This window comes from Mus musculus, chromosome 9, assembly GCF_000001635.26.
Source record: "Mus musculus strain C57BL/6J chromosome 9, GRCm38.p6 C57BL/6J".
Classification (NCBI taxonomy): Eukaryota; Metazoa; Chordata; class Mammalia; order Rodentia; family Muridae; genus Mus; species Mus musculus.
Window position 1 is genome coordinate 25,121,266 of NC_000075.6, and position 19,689 is coordinate 25,140,954.

The 19,689-nt window shown below is 37.9% G+C and overlaps 1 protein-coding gene across 2 annotated transcripts in view; it reads right to left on the bottom strand.

Annotated features, from left to right (window-relative positions):
* Positions 1-19,689, bottom strand: part of Herpud2 (HERPUD family member 2) — a 43,688-nt gene that overhangs the window by 13,140 nt on the left and 10,859 nt on the right. For both annotated transcript variants that reach the window (XM_006510706.3, NM_020586.2), the window contains exons 2-4: positions 11,930-12,007; positions 9,271-9,384; positions 3,607-3,758 (exon numbers count right to left, since the gene is read on the bottom strand). In XM_006510706.3, coding sequence (XP_006510769.1) covers positions 3,607-3,758; positions 9,271-9,384; positions 11,930-12,007 — 344 coding nt within the window. The remainder of the gene's footprint in view (positions 1-3,606; positions 3,759-9,270; positions 9,385-11,929; positions 12,008-19,689) is intronic.

Consider the following 19,689-nt stretch of genomic DNA (forward strand, 5'->3'; position numbering starts at 1 on the left):
GGAAAAGAGGGCAGGACACAAGCTTTCCTGGTTGCTGACTGAAGGATATGCTATTTTGGGAGAAAGGTTTTGTCTTTGCGTGTTTAGGAAAGGTGATTAGGGTCTTTACACCTTCCAGAGTTATACGGATCAGATATGATGAAGGGAGACCCCCAGAGGACTAGATTCCAGAGAATCAAACAAAAAATATATCTTGATGATACTAAAATTTTGTTTGGAGATTTGTATATTACCGAATAGACAGCCTTGGTGAGTCGCCTCGTCAGACAGACATGCTGAACTGACCTGCTTGAACTCTTATGTCTTGGACTTTCAGCTAGATCCAGTCAAGACACAGACATCAGAGACTAAATCAATCGTTGGTGTGGATTTCTTAAGGCCAACCAACTCCCTTATTTTCCCTTTCCTCCTCCCCACTTCAAAATATCTCAATGCCATCACCCCAGTTCCCTGGGTTTGGGGGCTGAAGGGGGTTATTACAGGTTGTCTTTCTAGGGAATGTAGAAATGGTCATAATTGGAACAGGGAGGAATAGCTAGAATTGATTGCATAGCCATAATCTTATTTTGTAGAAATCTTTTTGTTACTAAGTTGAAATCATAATTTCTTATTTTGGTACAGAATTTATTTTGATGCTAAATCATGACTTTCATTGATATAAATTGCTTCCATTGACACAAAAAATTTAAAAGTACAGGGCTTAGACCTAGTCCTTTTATGACTGTTATTATAAACTTGATCTGAGATGTTTAAGCCTATGAGTTAAGGGCCAAATAGCAAATTCATGGCTCTGAGTTTATTGTTATGGTGTTTTCAGATATTTTAATTAGAAATAGCTGAGAGTAGTTAACAGAGAACAGTCCAGATTGCTTTACATAGATAGCTGGTTTCCCAAAACGCCAGAAATACACAGAATGTGACATTTAATGTTATTTATTCACTTGTTGTTGAGACAAGTCTGCCCCTGACAGCATCCCCTTTCTTGGATTCAAAGAAGAAATTGAGCATCAATGAAGTTGCTCCAGTTGTGGCAAGACAGCTACTAAGCAAGAATTGCCTCATTTCATCTACAGACATAACACTGTCCAGAAAAAGGACACAATTTACAGGTTAGGACATCTTACTTCTGCCAAGACAGAATAGGCTAGTCCTTAATATTCCTGTTTCTCTAAGGTCTATCAGATGATCCTGGGCCAGAAGGCTGAAGAAATGCTCCATCTTACTCACTTACTGGGGCTGTATAGGTAGGCAGCTCTCTATACAATTTGTCTCAGTTCTGGAAGCTGTGTTAGGCTTCCTATATGTTTTCAGTTAATGCTGGTCATTCTCAAATTTCTTTTTTTTTAATTAGGTATTTTCTTCATTTACATTTGAGTGGTATCCCAAAAGTCCCCCATACCCCCCCACACACCCCTACCCACCCACTCCCTGATGGGGTTAAAAAACTACTTATAGTGTCATAGCCAACCAAGGCTATTTACTTTGAAAGAAGAGATTTGAGAGGATGGTTTATAATATGGCATATAATCTAAAGCCAGGCCATAAGTCAAGGTAGAATCATAAGTCTTTTAATTTAGGGTAGATGACAATGTTCTACCTTAATGACATAACTGATGGGCTGGGTATTAGGACTATCTTATACTTTATAAATTACAAAATGGTAATAGTTGTGCTCTATTTATATTTGAGAGAAAAGTTTTGTTTTTTTATTAGAACAGAAAGGGGGAAGTGTTGTGGATGGGCCTGATGCTGTTTGGATTTTAATGCTAATTCTGCTCTCCTGAGAGGGGCTGCAGACAAAGAATGAGTCATGTACTCAGGTGACTTCTTGTGAACCAATCCCCTAATGAATAAAGGAGCCAATCACTGGGTGAAGAGGAAGGTCTTCCTGGTAGGATAGGGGAAGAAAAGAGGTGAGAGAGAGGGTCCTTTTTGGATGGATAGCGTGAAGACAAGATGTAGCTACTAGTGTCTCCCAGGTTATGGAGAATTCACAAGGATTCACCACCAGAGAAATTAGATTTTATATAGCTTACAAGATTAGGATTCTAGTTGTTGTGCCCAGAGATTGAGTTACCATTGTTTCTGAAAAAAAAAAAAAAAAAAGAAAGAAAGAAAGAAAGAAAGAAAGAAAGAAAAAAGAAAGGAAAAGGAGAAGGAGAAGGAGAAGAAGGGGAAGGGGAAGGGGAAGGGAAAGGGAAAGGGAAAGGGAAAGGGAAAGGGAAAGGGAAAGGGAAAGGGAAAGGGAAAGGAAAAGGAAAAGGAAAAGGAAAAGGAAAGGAAAAGCCTAAGTAACCTAAATATTTATGTTTGTACCCATAGTCCTGGGCTGCTCTTAACTTTGGTCAGAAAAATTTGTTTTAGTCAATCCAGCCAAGGGAGAGATGAGAGTAAAGTGTGACAGCTCGCTCTAATTGGGACACCTATATTAACATCACACTACCACTGAGGCTAGAGGGAAAAGGAATGTGAGCACTTGGGTGAGGTTTGAGACTGCTGTAAAACAGTCTGGACATGACAGACACAGTTATAATAATAATCATGATCTCACCACAGCTGTGTTACTTGCTGTCTTAGTCAGGGTTTCTATTCCTGCACAAACTTCATGACCAAGAAGCAAGTTGGGGAGGAAAGGGTTTATTCAGCTTACACTTCCATACTGCTGTTCATCACCAAGGAAGTCAGGACTGGAACTCAAGCAGGTCAGGAAGCAGGAGCTGATGCAGAGGCCATGGAGGGATGTTCCTTACTGGCTTGCTTCCCTGGCTTGCTCAGCTTGCTTTCTGATAGAACCAAGACTACCAGCCCAGAGACGGTCCCACCCACAAGGGGACCTCCCCACTTTATCACTAATTGAGAAAATGCCTTACAGCTGGATCTCGTAGAGGCACTTCCCCAACTGAAGCTCCTTTCTCTGTCATAACTCCATCCTGTTTTAAATTGACACAAAACTAGCCAGTACACTTGCACAAGACCAAAACTTACACAAGAGCAACCCAACCATAAGACCTCCAGGCAAAACCCCATAGGAGCTCCTGAGAGTTGCTGGGAAAAGCCATTCTTTATTGAAGGTATGGACATTGCTATATTTCCCCTGCTCTAGTGGATGCCTCACATCCATGCATATATGGGAAGCACTAACTGGACTTAGTGAATTTTTCAAAAAAGCAAAACAAAGAAATACATGAAGTTGGAGAAGAGGGCATGTTGGTGAACATGGGGGTGAGTTATGGGGGAAATATTTCACTGTATACTATATGAAATTTTGAAAAAATATAACAACTTGTCTACTCATTCAGTCAATCAACTATATACTGTTATTATATAATACACTTAGCATTTCATATTCTTTGCTGGGGGGGGGTCAAAAAATATTCTTTGCTACTTTCTGTTTTGTTGCTTATTTTTTTTAGCTTTTCACGTTTAGTAGTTGCCTAGTTTTATTTCTATTACATCTATTTATAAATAAAGCATGTGAAAGTACTTGAAAAATAAGTAAATAAATTTCAAATGTACTTTAATAATCAAAAAATACTATCATAAAAAAATAAAAAGTTAATGTTATAAATATTTTTTTATAGGACCCTAATTATAATTTTCACTTACCCTTGGATTACATATGGAAACTGATGACTCTGGGCTGGGTCAGTCTGTGCTTGTGAAAGGGTACGTTGTCTCAATCCTTCTGAAGAACCAGTAACTAATGACAAACTCTCCTGACTGGGTGATGGAGTTGTTGAATCCGAATGGTCTGAATTCTACAAACAAGGAAGCAAACAAACAAATGAACAAAAAAGTAATTATCTCTTGCTAAACATGCATTTATAAAATCCCTCTGTAAAAATAACTGAATTTTAGAAACTGATTTGAATCTCATATCCAACAAAACATACTTTAATTTTAATAAGACTAAAAAGGTCAGAAAGCCAAGACTGTAACGTAATAGTATTGCATTTATCAGTTAGAAAACAGAATAACAATCTACGAAAAAATTACATACAAAACTATGCAGATCAAACTATATCACACAAAGCTCCTTTCACAATGGCTAACATGTAAGAAGTGTTACTAATGCCACCAATTTCTAGTCATTTGGATTGTTACTATATGCCAGACATCTTGGAACATACATTGGTTAACACTATCTAGCAGAATGAGGAAAATGAGGAAAAGCAGGAATCTAAACTCTCTGTTATATCTGACACTAACAAGGTGCATAATGTTAACAAGCCTTTTCAGGTCTCTATCTCCCCCGCCTTAGAAAAAACAAGACTGCCCTAGATTTTAAGACTGTTCTCAACTTCTGTCACTCTATAAATGCCACAAACAATTTTGTTTTCAAAAGTTAACAAGATACCAGTCAGGATTTTAGTGCTCAGGCAATGATCAAATGATCCGGTAAGTAAAACTTTGAATAGTTCAGTGAGTAACTGTTGGGGAATTTGGTTTTCAAGCTTTTTATACATATAAAACATGACCACATTTTGTATAAATTATAGCACTCTCATCTTGGAAAGTTAGATGCAGTGTTATTTTTAAGTCCTTCTAAGTTTGTTAAAATTTTAACCGCCTCCTGATAGGCAGAGTGTCTTTTAGAATTTCTATCTTCCTATTTTCTGTCCAGTGAAAAGTCCGAAGCACACAGGTCTCTTTCCAAATAACAAAACATTTTTTAAAGAAATTATTTAATGAAAAACAGATGCCTAATACCTTTTTAAGGAGTATGATTCTTTAGGACATAACTGAGGCTTTTTTTTTAATTAAACATTAAATTAAATTAAATCAAACATTAAGCTGTTATACACTAGCATGATTAATAGAAAAGCCTACCTATATTTCAACAGTCAAATTTCTCTAAAACTAATTACCTCTGAACTTATTAGGCAATTGTTCTATGATTATATTTATTATTTTCAGATCTCTTTGAAATTTTGAACCATGAAATTTGGGGTAAATTAAACTTTACTATGATAATTTTTACATTTTCATAATACTGAAAAAATATGCATGCTTATGACATAAAATATGGCCAAGAAACCACATGCTCAGTCAACAAAATTGTAACACATTTGTGTCAAAAAACTACATAAAAAATATCCATGCTAGTCCAGAGTTTGTCCCTTCTCATGCCAAGGAAGAAAAAATTCATATTCAATTCAAAAGAAGCTCAATTTCCATGGCTGGTTTCACAGAAGATATACTGACATGGCAATTTCAGAATCTTGTTTCTTTCTTAAACGATTAGTTATATAGAATATATTAAAAGATCTCTCTTTCTTGAGTTCTTTATATATATTGGATATTAGTCCCCTATCTGATTTAGGATAGGTAAAGATCCTTTCCCAATTGACGGTGTCTTTTGCCTTGCAGAAGCTTTGCAATTTTATTAGGTCCCATTTGTAGATTCTCGATCTTACAGCACAAACCATTGCTGTTCTATTCAGGAATTTTTCCCCTGTACCCATATCTTTGAGGGTTTTCCCTACTTTCTCCTCAATAAGTTTCAGTGTCTCTGGTTTTATGTGGAGTTCCTTAATCAACTTAGATTTGACATTAGTACAAGGAGATAGGAATGGATCGATTTGCATTCTTCTACATGATAACCGCCAGTTGTGCCAACACCATTTGTTGAAAATGCTGTCTTTTTTCCACTGGATGGTTTTAGCTCCCTTGTCAAAGATCAAGTGACCATAGGTGTGTGGGTTCATTTCTGGGTCTTCAATTCTGTTCCATTGGTCTACTTGTCTGTCACTATACCAGTACCACGCAGTTTTTATCACAATTGCTCTGTAGTACATCTTTAGGTCCGGCATGGTGATTACACCAGAGTTTTTTTATCCTTGAGAAGAGTTTTTGCTATCCTAGGTTTTTTGTTATTCCAGATGAATTTGCAGATTGCTCTTTCTAATTCATTGAAGAATTGAGCTGGAATTTTGATGGGGATTGCATTGAATCTGTAGATTGCTTTTGGCAAGATAGCCATTTTTACTATATTGATCCTGCCAATCCATGAGCATGGGAGATCTTTCCATCTTCTGAGACCTTCTTCAACTTCTTTCTTCAGAGACTTGAAGTTCTTATCATACAGATCTTTCACTTCCTTAGTTAGAGTCACACCAAGGTATTTTATATTCTTTGTGACTATTGAGAAGGGTGTTGTTTCCCTAATTTCTTTCTCAGCCTGTTTATCCTTTGTGTACAGGAAGGCCATTGACTTGTTTGAGTTAATTTTATATCCAGCTACTTCATTGAAGCTGTTTATCAGGCTTAGGAGTTCTCTGGTGGAATTTTTAGGGTCACTTATGTACACTATCATATCATCTGCAAAAAGTGATATTTTGACTTCTTCCTTTCCAATTTGTATCCCCTTGATCTCCTTTTGTTGGCGAATTGCTCTGGCTAGGAAAGTGGAATCCAGAAAATCAAATAACCCCATTAAAAAAATGGGGCTCAGAGCTAAACAAAGAATTCTCACCTGAGGAATACCGAATGGTTGAGAAGCACCTGAAAAAATGTTCAACATCCTTAATCATCAGGGAAATGCAAATAAAAACAACTCTGAGATTCCACCTCATACCAGTCAGAATGGCTAAGATCAAAAATTCAGGTGACAGCAGATGCTGGTGAGGATGTGGAGAAAGAGGAACACTCCTCCATTGTTGGTGGGATTGCAAGCTTGTACAAGCACTCTGGAAATCAGTCTGGCGGTTCCTCAGACAACTGGACATAGTACTACCGGAGGATCCCGCAATATCTCTCTTGGGCATATATCCAGAAGATGTTCCAACCGGTAAGAAGGACACATGCTCCACTATGTTCATAGCAGCCTTATTTATAATAGCCAGAATCTGGAAAGAACCCAGATGCCCCTCAACAGAGGAATGGATACAGAAAATGTGGTACATTTACACAATGGAGTACTACTCAGCTATTAAAAAAATGAATTTATGAAATTCCTAGGCAAATGGATGGACCTGGAGGGCATCATCCTGAGTGAGGTAACCCAATCACAAAGGAACTCACACAATATGTACTCACTGATAAGTGGATATTAGCCCAGAAACTTAGGATACCCAATATATAAGATACAATTTGCTAAATGCATGAAACTCAAGAAGAATGAAGACCAAAGTGTGGACACTTTGCCCCTTCTTAGAATTGGGAACAAAACACCCATGGAAGGAGTTACAGAGACAAAGTTTGGAGCTAAGACAAAAGGATGGACCATCTAGAGACTGCCATATCCAGGGTTCCATCCCATAATCAGCTTCCAAACGCTGACACCATTGCATACACTAGCAAGATTTTGCTGAGAGGACCCAGATATAGCTGTCTTTTGTGAGACTATGCCAGGGCCTAGCAAACACAGAAGTGGATGCTCACAGTCAGCTATTGGATGGATCACAGTGCCCCCAATGGAGGATTTAGAGAAAATACCCAAGGAGCTAAAGGGATCTGCAACCCTATAGGTGGAACAACATTATGAACTAACCAGTACCCCGGAGCTCTTGACTCTAGCTGCATATGTATCAAAAGATGGCCTAGTCGGCCATCACTGGAAAGAGAGGCCCATTGGACTTGCAAACTTTATATGCCCCAGTACAGGGGAACGCCAGGGCCAAAAAGTGGGAGTGAGTGGGTAGGGGGCGTGGGTGGGAGGGTATGGGGGACTTTTGGGATAGCAATGGAAATGTAAATGAAGAAAATACCTAATAAAAAGTATTTTTTAAAAAAAGATCTCTCAGCTAGTTTACCCTATTGATCACCTCTGCCTTGACATTTTGATTGAATCTTTGTGTGTGTGTGTGTGTGTGTGTGTGTGTTTTAAAGATTTTATTTTTTTTTCAGTTTTTTTTTAATTAGGTATTTTCCTCATTTACATTCTCAATGCTATCCCCCATACCCACCCCCCCACTCCCCTACCCACCCACGCCCCCTTTTTGGCCCTGGCGTTCCCCTGTACTGGGGCATATAAAGTTTGCAAGTCCAATGGGCCTCTCTTTGCAGTGACAAGACAAGAGCTCCCGGGTACTGGTTAGTTCATATTGTTGTTCCACCTATAGGGTTGCAGTTCCCTTTAGCTCCTTGGGTAATTTCTCTAGCTCCTCCATTAGGGGCCGTGTGACCCATCCAATAGCTGACTGTGATCATCCACTTCTGTGTTTGCTAGGCCCCGGCATAGTCTCAGCACAACCAAAGTTCCCTGCCTAGCCAAGAAGTAAAGAATACTTCCATCAGAGAGGGACTGGTGTGGCTCAGTTGGCAAACTGCTGGCCTGAAATGAATGAGGCACTAGGTTCGATTCTGAGCTCCGGCTCTGTATAAAATTGGAGGCTAAGCAGAGCTTCAAGAGACCCTGTCTCTAAAGCACACAAAAAACATAAGAGGACAAGAATGCTTCCATCAGTCTCAATCCTCTCACCCTCAAAACCAAACTCCTGAAAGGTTCCAAAACAATTCTGGGCAGAAATGAATAATTAATTATGTAAAAGGTAAGTATATTAAGTAATTCTCCTCCCCTATTTATTGTGAATACCTTAATCTACTAATTAAAAAAAAACAACAACAACAAAAAAACCTCAAGGTCTTTGGCCAAGTAATCTACTTTAGGAACATTTAGGTCACTTAGATTTAAGTAGTTTAAATCACTTTGAATAAAAAATATATTTTATAACAATATTTCTAAAACCTTACTAGCCTAAAGATCTATATTATATGTCTACATCAGTATTCTATTTCCAGAGTATTTTAGTAATTAAGTCTGTAAGGTTGGCTCCACTGCAGACTTGTTCACTCCTCAAATTATAACTCACAGTGAACACAGGCTTCAAAGCACCATTGTGTATCTAAACAAATGTTAAATGTCATTTTCTAACTTTTCCAAACAATCTCGCTGAGTGTGGTGGCACAGGCCTCTGATCCCAGGAACTGGGAAGTAGAAGCGGGTGGATGAGCAGTTCAAGGCCAGCCTCAGCTATACAATGAATTTAAGACCAGCCAAAGTTACACGAGACCCGCTACCAGAAAAAAAATCAAACAACGATCAGAAACAAAATAAACCTACAAACACCAAGTGTTCTGGGTTTTTATTCAGTTTAGTTTGTTTTATTTGTGTCTTTGTCCTTTGTTGGTGTAAGGACTGAACACACAGCCTCACATATGTTAGGCAAGTGCTGTGCTGTGGAACTGTACCCCAGCCCTCTATTTACGTTTTCAGAGCAGAAAGAGAATCAGGAAAGTTCAATGTTTCCTCCCGTCAAGATCACTCACAGAGCTGGTGCTGGATGCCAGTGCTTCGTGACTTCCTCTATCGGTGCTGGATTTTGGAGAACTGGGAGGACTCCGAGAAGCACAGACTAGATGAACCATATGATACTCATCTTGCTAAAATTAAAGAAGATCATATTTAAAGGAAAATGTACAGTTTAAAAGTCACTAGCTAAGCTGAACTGCTTAAGACTTAAATTCCTTTCCTATCTAGCCCAGCCATTTTGTTAGCAATAAATTGTTCAGTGTTTGGAGATAAATGGATTGGCCATTTTAATACTTGAGGGCCTTCTGAATTCAGTATTTTCTCTCCATGCTTGAAGAGTTGTTTAAATATCTAATAATTTCTATGTTAACAATACCTGGCATACATAAAGCAGACTTGAAGCAACACATAGTACACAGTTTTATCAACACAAACTATTATTTCACTATAAAAGCATGTAGAATCTTACTAACAACATAAGCATGGCCTTGATGTTTCAGGACTTTGACTAGTGAAATACTTTGGTTACTTAAATATACTGATAAAAGAAACGCAATCTCATTTGCCTTAATTTTAGCAAAGTGAAGTATAGCTTTTTATTGCTTTCCAAATTAAGCTAAAATTTTTATCTATAACATTTATAAACAGATACAGAGCATATACTTGAATTTTATTCTGTAAATATTCTGTACTATTTTTACAACTACAGATGAGGGAACACATTCTAAAGAACGACTCAGTTGGTCTTTATGCTTTCGTGAGATTGCATACACATTTATAAAAGACAAAGCTGATAACCTAGAAAACAACTAAGAAAAACATCAGAATGACATATGAGTTACAATGAGACCCTCTACATGCACATGAGACCCTGCACATGAGCAGGGTGGGTGGGCGGAGTCAAGAAAGATGCTTGGAGTGAGGACTGGAGACTTAGCAACTTCCAGAAACCTTAAAGAAACTTAGGACACTGCTAACAGACCAAGCAAGTGCACTGGGGCACAATGACAGACATACACGAAAGTCTCCTGCATATAACTGAGAAGCATAAACCACAATTGCTTTAGGAGTCTACAGGATGAACTTCTTGGGGCTATGCAGCTTAAGGAAAGGCTTCAGACAGATAGCATGAGGTGTTTTTTCTTGATATAGAGAATCTCTCCATTTCTGAGCAGGGAATACTAAAAATGTCCATTGTGTATCCCTATAAAGCCAGTGCAAATTATCCTACTAATAATGGTTACTCATAGCATCCATCCACTTTCAGGGAATACATCTATAGGATATTTTAAAACTAAACAGTAGGCAGCACCAATGGCAACATTTTACAAAACAAAACAAAAACTTTAAGAGAAACAGTTCAAAGAACTATTTAAAATGTAACATGGCCCAAGTGCTTGACCTAAGGTCTACAACAATCTTTTGAGAGTATTAATGTGTAGGTTTCAAGCTGTTTTTCAGAAAACAGTGAACAATAAATGCATCTGTATTTCAAAAAGCAGACTGCATAACAGTTTTTAAACAGGAAAACAAAACAACTTTAGAGATGCTCACTGGTAGAGCTCTTCCTAGCTTATGCAAAATCCTGAGGATAATCCGAATATCACAAAATCAAAACAGAAAGTAAAAACAATGAATAGGGGAGCATGGCTTAGAACTATTCTATATGATACCATAATGGTGGAAACAAATGATACATTTGTCAAAATCCATACGTCATGCATCATCTAGAGTGGTAACTTTGAGTATGCATAATTCTGAGCAATAGTATCCACTGATCACAACAGATAAACCACCAAAGCTGGGTGTGACAGCTGGGCAAGGCTACACAATGAGGGGAAATGGATTAGAAATCTTTGTGCTGTAAACACTCTATTACTTAAGCAGAAGAAATATATTGACATTATATTTTAAGCTTCCCATGCTAGAGAGATGCCTCAGCTGTTAAGGGCTGGCTCACAACCAAAACATATTATGTGTCCTGCAAGTGATTATAAACAGAGAACAGATCAGGACCTACATTATGAGTTACATTAAAAAGCCAAGCACAAAATACAAAGCTATTCAATTTCTCTGTAGTCACAAACAAAAAGTAGCATACCAAGAGTAACAAGTTCTAAAAGTAAAAACTTCACAAGGGACAATGAGCTAAAAAGTGCCATTAAATAACCAGGATCCAAGTTGACTGTCAAAACCTACACTGAAATGGACTCCGCTCCACCTGAGCATCAGCACGTACATTCTGGCAGCAGGTGTGCCACTGAGGTGTCATACATTCTGGTGGCAGATATGCCACTGAGGTGTCATACAATTTACTTTCCTAGAAATTAAACTCCTAACTCAAACAATTTTCATTGAAATGTCACACGGCCCAACTGAAAACAGGCTTAAAGAGATGTTCTCAATCTTTCACTGCTGTAAATACTCTACTCCTACAGCCCTGACAAGCCAATGTTTTCTACTAAAAGATGAAACACACATCTGTCACCCCATACAGACTTAGCTCAGACGAGCATACAAAACTGTTAGCCAAACAACCTCTATATGCTGCCGTTTTATTGCTCTCTTGCTTATCTTTATCTGTTCTGCTACCCACAGGAGTTGATGCACTCCATTGGTCAGACAAAATTTGAGAGACAGCTTCTCTCGCTCTGCTAAGGTGGAAGGAGAGCTTACTTTTCTGAGGATGTCTTTCAGCTGCAGATGGTCAGGAAGCAGTCTGCCAGAATACACCAACCTCTGGTCCTTTGTCAACTAGAAACGGGATAGAAGAAAGAAGTCAGCTTTCTAATTACATAAGTTTAAGGTCAGGGATAACATGACTAGATATGGATAAAACTAAACCCTCCTTGGGAAGAAATAATCAGAAAACACTTATGTTAAGATTTTTTTAGCCTAGGTTCTGCTGAAGGCACTTAAAGCAGAGAAAACGGCAGCATATCCATAACCAAACAACAGGGAGATCACCACCATAAAACTCGACAGAAAGGAGCCGGGCGTGGCGGTGCCGCCTTTAATCCCAGCACTTGGGAGGCAGAGGCAGGTGGAGTTCTGAGTTCAAGGCCAGCCTGGTCTACAGAGTGAGTTCCAGGATAGCCAGGGCTACACAGAGAAACCCTGTCTCGAAAAAAAGAAAAAAAAAAAAAAGAACAACAACAACAACAAAAAAAACCCACACTTGACAAAAAGGAAAACTAGAAGTCTGTTTAATCAGATGTAATGCAGTGCTCTTAACTAAAGCCTGCAAGTCCATATAAATGGAAAAACAAAGGACTTTCTATCACTAGTCAATAGAAGATACATTTTTAAGATCACCAGTTATTTTTAGTTGTTTTTGTCAGTACTTTTTAAATATAAAATATATATATAGATTTAATTTCTTCCTCCCAAATATAATACTGAAGAACTGATTGGTCTTAATTTGAAAGCCATTTGTATTTAACTATTCCTGCCACTCATAATCTCTCCACACACTCAAAACTGCAAAACCAACCCAAAAGAAAATTCAACCCAGTCCATGGAGATTCACCTCTACATGTAATCCTAATAGCAATGTTCTGGTTGGCTCTGTAACACTTTGTACTTCATGATATATCTGCTAAAGTTCACACTGTTAGCACTATTTAAAATTAGTGTGTTTCTTAGTCCCTATAAGGTCTATTTGCAAACCATTCCTTGAATTCTATGAAAACAATTTATTAGCCATATCAAATGTTAAATTCAAAATCCAATCCAAGTTATAAATATAATTTTAAACAACATGTATTTTCAGCATGGCTATGCCAAGAGTCATATATCTAAAAGTCATAAAAGATATTGTTATGGTGAGTGAGATGTATAGTTCAGGCATTCTTAGACACCGAAGATACTAGAAAAATGCAGTTATCCTTTCATGATGCCTAACTGATAGACATGATTTTAGTGTGCTATATCTAAAATGCAACATGCCAATTCTTGTATTAAACAAATACAAAGGTTTTTTTTAATGCCAAATCTTGAAATTTCTACCCAGTACATAAAAATTGAATAGAGCTCTATGACATTGAAAAAATATATTTGCTCTTCATCTTATTTCCTGCCATTTAACCTCTCTCTATAATAGCCTTTCTCTAGAACAGTGGTTCTCAACCTTCCTAATGCTTCAACCTTTTAAGACAGTTCCTCATGTTATAGTGACCCCTAACCATAAATTTATTTTCATGGCTACTTCATAACTGTAATTTTGCTGTTATGAATCATAATGTAAGTATCTGATATGCAAGATATCTGATAGCAAACCCAATGAAAAAGGGTCGTTCAACTCCCAAAAGGGGTCACAACCCACAGGATTATGGATTGAGGAGAATCACTCTAGATTTTGTTTGCTAATGAGATAACTGGTATCTAGAGAGTAATCGTCTTGGGATAAGGCTTGGTTTCCAGGGGAACCATCCCTGTGATTAGAGTTGTCAGTTCCTGTCTCAATCTCCAGAAAGAGGGTCCAATTTGAGTTAACGAATGGTTAGTGATTTGATCAACTATACTTATTTCCATAAAAGACCAAAAGGATTGAGTTCCAAGAGTTTCTAGATAGCTAACAGGGAAACAAGTAGAAATGTCACATACTTCCCCATATGCAGCATGCCCAGCTAGCTACCCAGCTTGATCCTTTATCCCCTAATGGCATGTAGGTATAAGTGTTTAAGGCCCATCTAAGAATATTTTGAGCAGCATAAATTGGTCTTGAGGGGCTTAAAAATAAAGGGATACAAAGTTGGGTGGATAAAGAAGAGGGGAGTATATCTGGTAAGAAATGGGGGTTAAATATTATCAAAACACATATGAGACTTGAAAAACTAATAAAATTAATTTCTTTTCTAAAAATGTAAGGGTGCACAGAAATTCATCATGCTCCCTCCCCCCATATTTCACCCTATGCAGCTCTTCCCACTGGCTATCCAGCTAAATCTTTGTCCTTTGTAGTAACTGTTTAAGAAACCCCATCTGAAGAAGGAACGAGAAGGGACAGAGACTTAGACATGGGATCTGACAGTTCATCTTCAGAAATAAACTGAATTAGATGACATACAGCTGGGGTCTTCAGAGAAGTTTTCACACATTGTAGTGACTGGAAGTCACAAAGTATTTTGAATTGAATGCTCTGATACTAAGAGAAAGCAAGTTTCTTATTCTATAGCGTACAGGCAGTGAACGGTAAGTTATACATGCACAAGTTCATGCTAAGTAAGCTAAGCAATGAGTCACTATTGAACACTAGAGAAGTTCATTTTGTAAGTATTATGGCATTTAATTAGTACATATTTGTGTGTTATACAATCATTTGACCTAAAGAGCAGTCCTTGTGCAAGATGTTTTTATTTACTTCAATATAAAAATTCTCTTGCACAAAGTGGATGGAATGGAAGGAACCCCTACCACGTTAAGAAAAGAAAAGAGGACTCTCGAGTATTCATCATCAACAACGGACATTCTACAGTTCTTAATCTATCCCTGCCCTCTCTGCTCCCTCAAAACCTCACCTCTAGAAGAGTACATTAGATCAAATACATGTCTTTTGTCATTTGATCTGGTACAATCTCTAGGGAATTTTGTTTTTTAATAACTACAAGACTGCTACATCCAATCATGCAGCTTAATGTTTCTCACTACCCTAAAAATTTCTTAGAGGTGGTTTGACTCAAAACTCAAACAAGAGTCATGTACAATTGAGCTATATCTCTTTAATCTTTTTTTTTTTTTTTTTTTGAGACAAGGTCTTACGTAGCCCAGGTAGGTCCCAAGCTTTCTACATAGTGACGGATGACCTTGTCAACTCATGCTCCTGTGCTCTCTATATAGCTGCAAATTAGCTTGAATTTCTGGTCCCCTTTTCTACACTTCCCACGTAAGCATCGGGATTATAAGTGTGTGGCACCACGTCAGGAATGCTAGGCAAACATTTGACTGCCTGACCGACATCCCCCAAACATTTCCACTTTCTTTTCATTTGTCCTGTGTACTTTTTAAATGTTTGTTTGTTTATTTTATGCTTATGAGTACACTGCAGATGTCTTCAGACATACCCGAAGAGGACATCGGACCCCATTACAGATGGTTGTGAGCCACCATGTGGTTGCTGGGAATTGAACTCAGGGCCTCTGGAAGAACAGTCAGTGCTCTTAACCTCTGAGCCATCTCTCCAGCCCCATGCCCTGTGTATTTTTAAAGGAAGTCATCCTATCTGTCTTACAACTACATTCTGTCCTGTATGAGCCAAATTTATCCCCTGGTATTCTACACTGTAATAGTTAGTGTGGGAAGGTAAACTGGACTCAGATTAAGGTCTTTGACAGAGTAATTTGTAATAGTGCTATGTACTTCCTGCACATCATTGATACTGGCACATAGATTAGGGTGGTGAGTGATACTGAGTCTGTTCAGTGGTTCTGATGTTGCCAGATTGATCTGTCCCTGAAAAAATTCCTATCTACCTTACTAGCTACCTACATAGTTGCTCAGATCCATTCTTTTATTAGGAGTAGGAAACTTATTTGCTTAACTCCATAATTCTGTTTTTAGTATGACTGTTCCAGAACTTTATCTCGTTAACTATGTGATTATCCAGTCTCTAGAAAGAAAACAACCACAATGTACAACTACTTCCTTTGTCAGTTTTCAGGGTGACTGCCCCAAGCAATCTCCAGAACAACCAGTGAAGTGCTGATGGTTTTTTCCTTTGGTGTCATTATGAGTTCACAGAATCTTATGTTTTTGGATACTCTTTTTTTTTTCCCCCAATTAACCTCAGACTGTGCCATCTTTGACCACTAGGAACCCCTTTAAATTTACTCCAGTGTCATTTGACATGATCTGTACCTGCTCTAACGGTTTCTTTACTTGCAGATACAACGTGCCCTTAGGTTCAGCTTCTACATTTTCCAATGAGGCCTAGGATTGCACTGATCAGATACCTAATTCTTTTTCATTCAAATTGTACCTAAAGACAAAGTCTGAGACTTCGGAGTAGTTATTTTTGTCTTTGGTGAGCAATGCTACAAAATAAGTTCTTACTTTTTAGGGGAAAAATAAACTCTGAGTTCAGACTGTATTTTCTATTTCACCTTTTTGCTTATTTGCCTCTTCCCTCACCTTTAAAACTATGCTTGTTAATGTCATTAATATGCTCTTCAAAAATTGTTCTTATTCTATTTATAATCTCAAAATTATAATCACAAAACTTCTACTAACGATTTGAATGAAGTCTAAGATTTCTGATAGTTCCCCCCCCCCCCCCCCCCGTCCCTATCTTTAAGTTAAATAACAGTAGGGTCAATCAAAATACTGAGCTCCATCTGGGAGCTACAATACCACCTGCCAGGTAAACTATGCCACTGGTACAACAGTGGCATGACTGCTATAGGTTCTGATTGGATGTGGGGCACACACCATAGTAATACATCATGCCTACTGCTGAGAACCTGGTGATAGACCCACCTCAAGGCTAAAAAGGTCAGAGTCCCTAGGAGGGAATTGTTTTCCTAAATGTATATGGTGTTGAACTACCTTTTAAATATTTACGTTTAAGCCAAATTAGTGCTGTTCTCAACCTTGTCAGAGAAGCTTCTGTTTGCAGTAAGAAACAGTTAATTTAGACTCATAGCTGGTCAAAGGGCTGAGAATATAAGATTGATGCGAGTTCAGTCTGAAACAGGACATCTGTATTGCTCCCTCCAACAAGACTCAGGAAAACATTGTAGATGAGGGGATGCACAGCATACAAAAGCTAGAGACAGGAAAGACTCATTAAAGACTATCTTCTGGACATGATATGGCTAGGCAGTCACAAATCTACAGCAGCAGAGGCTACCTAAACAAGACTGGGCCCGGAGAAGGATTCATTAGCCCACTCCTCCTTGAGGGGCTATGGGCAGTTAGTGGATGCCGGAAAGGGAGCAGCATACGAGTCAGTGCTATAAGTATCTATAAGTGCCCCTTGTTCAAGTAAATAAAATTCCAGTCCCCTTATAACTTCTCATTATGTGAATATACATACATAGTTCTCTTTTCCTTCTTACATAAAAGGCAGGAAACCAACTGTGTTTATTTTCTGATGTCTTGCTTTCTCAGTATATCCCACAGATAACACCTTAGACGTACACAAATAGCTTCAAAATACTTTTTGACAAATCTATAATATTCTATTGTACCTAAGTGCCAATACATTTATGTATATTTATTCAAATGTTTCCAGGCTTCTGATATACAGGGACCTTCTCCTACATTAGTCTATTTATCTCTGCATTCCTTGCAAAGAACCCTACCAAAAGATCACTAGGAATGCCAGTGAACACTGTAATGTAACAAAAACAATCTTGGTAGAATAACAGCTATCAAAAACAAACAAACAAACAAACAAACCAAAACACTACAAACCAAACCTAACTGGAATAGACTCAAGAGAAAAGAAAAGCAATGTAATAAAACAGTAAGTATATAAAACTAACAGGGCACTTTAGAGAAAGGAGATGGATTGTCAAGAGAAAATAGATTCTAGAGAAGGTCAGTTCCTGAATTTTTTTTCTTTTGTGGTTTTGGCTCAAAAATTGTTCTCTCTCTCTCTCTCTCTCTCTCTCTCTCTCTCTTTTAAAGAAAGAAATAACATTTGTATGCCAAAATGAAGGGTCTAATAGAAAGAAAAAAATTGCAGAATAGAAAATATAGAATACCAAGAGCAACACTGTTGATTTGCTACTAGCAACTGGGGAATGGGGTCTTGTGTGAAGGGGATGGACTCACCGAATACAGTGCAGGTATATATATTTTATGAGTTAGGAAAAGTGTACAAGATCCTGTACCCACCACCCTGTGCCTTGAATTTCTAATCTACGAAAGGAGGATAAAAACAGTATTTATTGCATAGGCTGGAGTCTAAGAACAGAAGATATATTGACCTCTTAAAGCAAAGCACAACTTTCAGGGATCCACAGACGTCCATTTCTGGTATCTGTATCACATGGTTTCACGACACACCACAGGAATCTGTGAAACTGCTGGGAAGTTATGTCTAGCATTAGAGCAAACGTTCAGGATGTTCAGGAACACAACTGACACAAAAACAAACTTGGCTAAAGCTACAACTGGCTGAACAAGAAAGTCTTGACCCGCACTAAAGCAATTTCTCAGTCTCCGTTTCAAATGGTGTTTCTAATAACAACACAAGTCTTTAACCTCCTCTGACTTATTGCCAACATTAAAATGTTTTTCTCTCTGTACAATGTCCAAAACTTAAGTCATTTAACCTTGGATTTTTTAGTGGAAAACACCATGTTTACCAACTGCTTCTAAGTAAGTGACCTGTACATTATCTACTTGCATTCTAAAAAGAGTATCTACACTTTTATTAAAACTGTAAGAGTAATGGAATTAATCAGAAACTATTGCTTCTGAGAAATAAAAATGTTAGAAAATGCAGTATTAAGGATCACTGACACATACACACACATACAGACAGACACACACACTTCCAGTATAATCCACTAATCTATTCAATGTTAATAATACATACTATGTACATTAGAAAATCAATTTTATAATGTAGACTAAGATTTTCCTAGAGGCAGTAGTTTGAGACACTTCAGTCTTCAAAAGCACATGCATAAAAAACTTACAGTATAAGTTACAACATATTTAGCAGTATTACTCATTTTAAAACCCAAGTCTTAGGACTATTGAGACGGCTCAGTCAGTAAAATGATGAATTCACGAATGAAGACCTGAGTTTGGATACCTAGCACCCGCAAAAATCTAGGCACAGCAACAAACACCTGAAATCCCAATGCTTTACTACTGCTATTATAAAACACTGTCCAAAAATCCTGAAGAGATAAGGGTTTAATTTATCTTACGACTGCAAGTCACACTCCATCAACTGAGAAAGGGCAGGAAGCTGGAGTCAGGAAGTGGAGCAGAGAGTCCAGGTGAAGGCTGCCAACTAGGCTTGTTTTCCATGGCTCACTCAGCTTGTTTTTATACAACCCACAAGCACCTGCTCAGAAGTGGCACTGCCCACAGCTGCCTGAGCCTTCCCACACTGATCTTTAACTAAGGAAATGGCCAGACTTACCTACAGACCAAATGTCTCTGATGGAGACATTTTCTCAATTGAAGTTACTTCTACCCAGATGACCTTAGCTTGTGTCAAGATAACAACAAAATAAACACAAACAAAACACAAAAACAAAAATCCTAACCAGAACACAGCTTTTGCACAGGTCCCAAGTTCTGTTCCCAGAATCCACTTGGGTGTCTCACAATTGCCTATAACTCTAGCTACACAAACGCCTAGAAATTAAATTTAAAAATTAATAACCAAAGTACTAAAATTTCATGATAACTATAGAGTTACCATCCAGACTATTAATAGTGACTTCTATATCAAAGATAAAGTTTCAAAATCA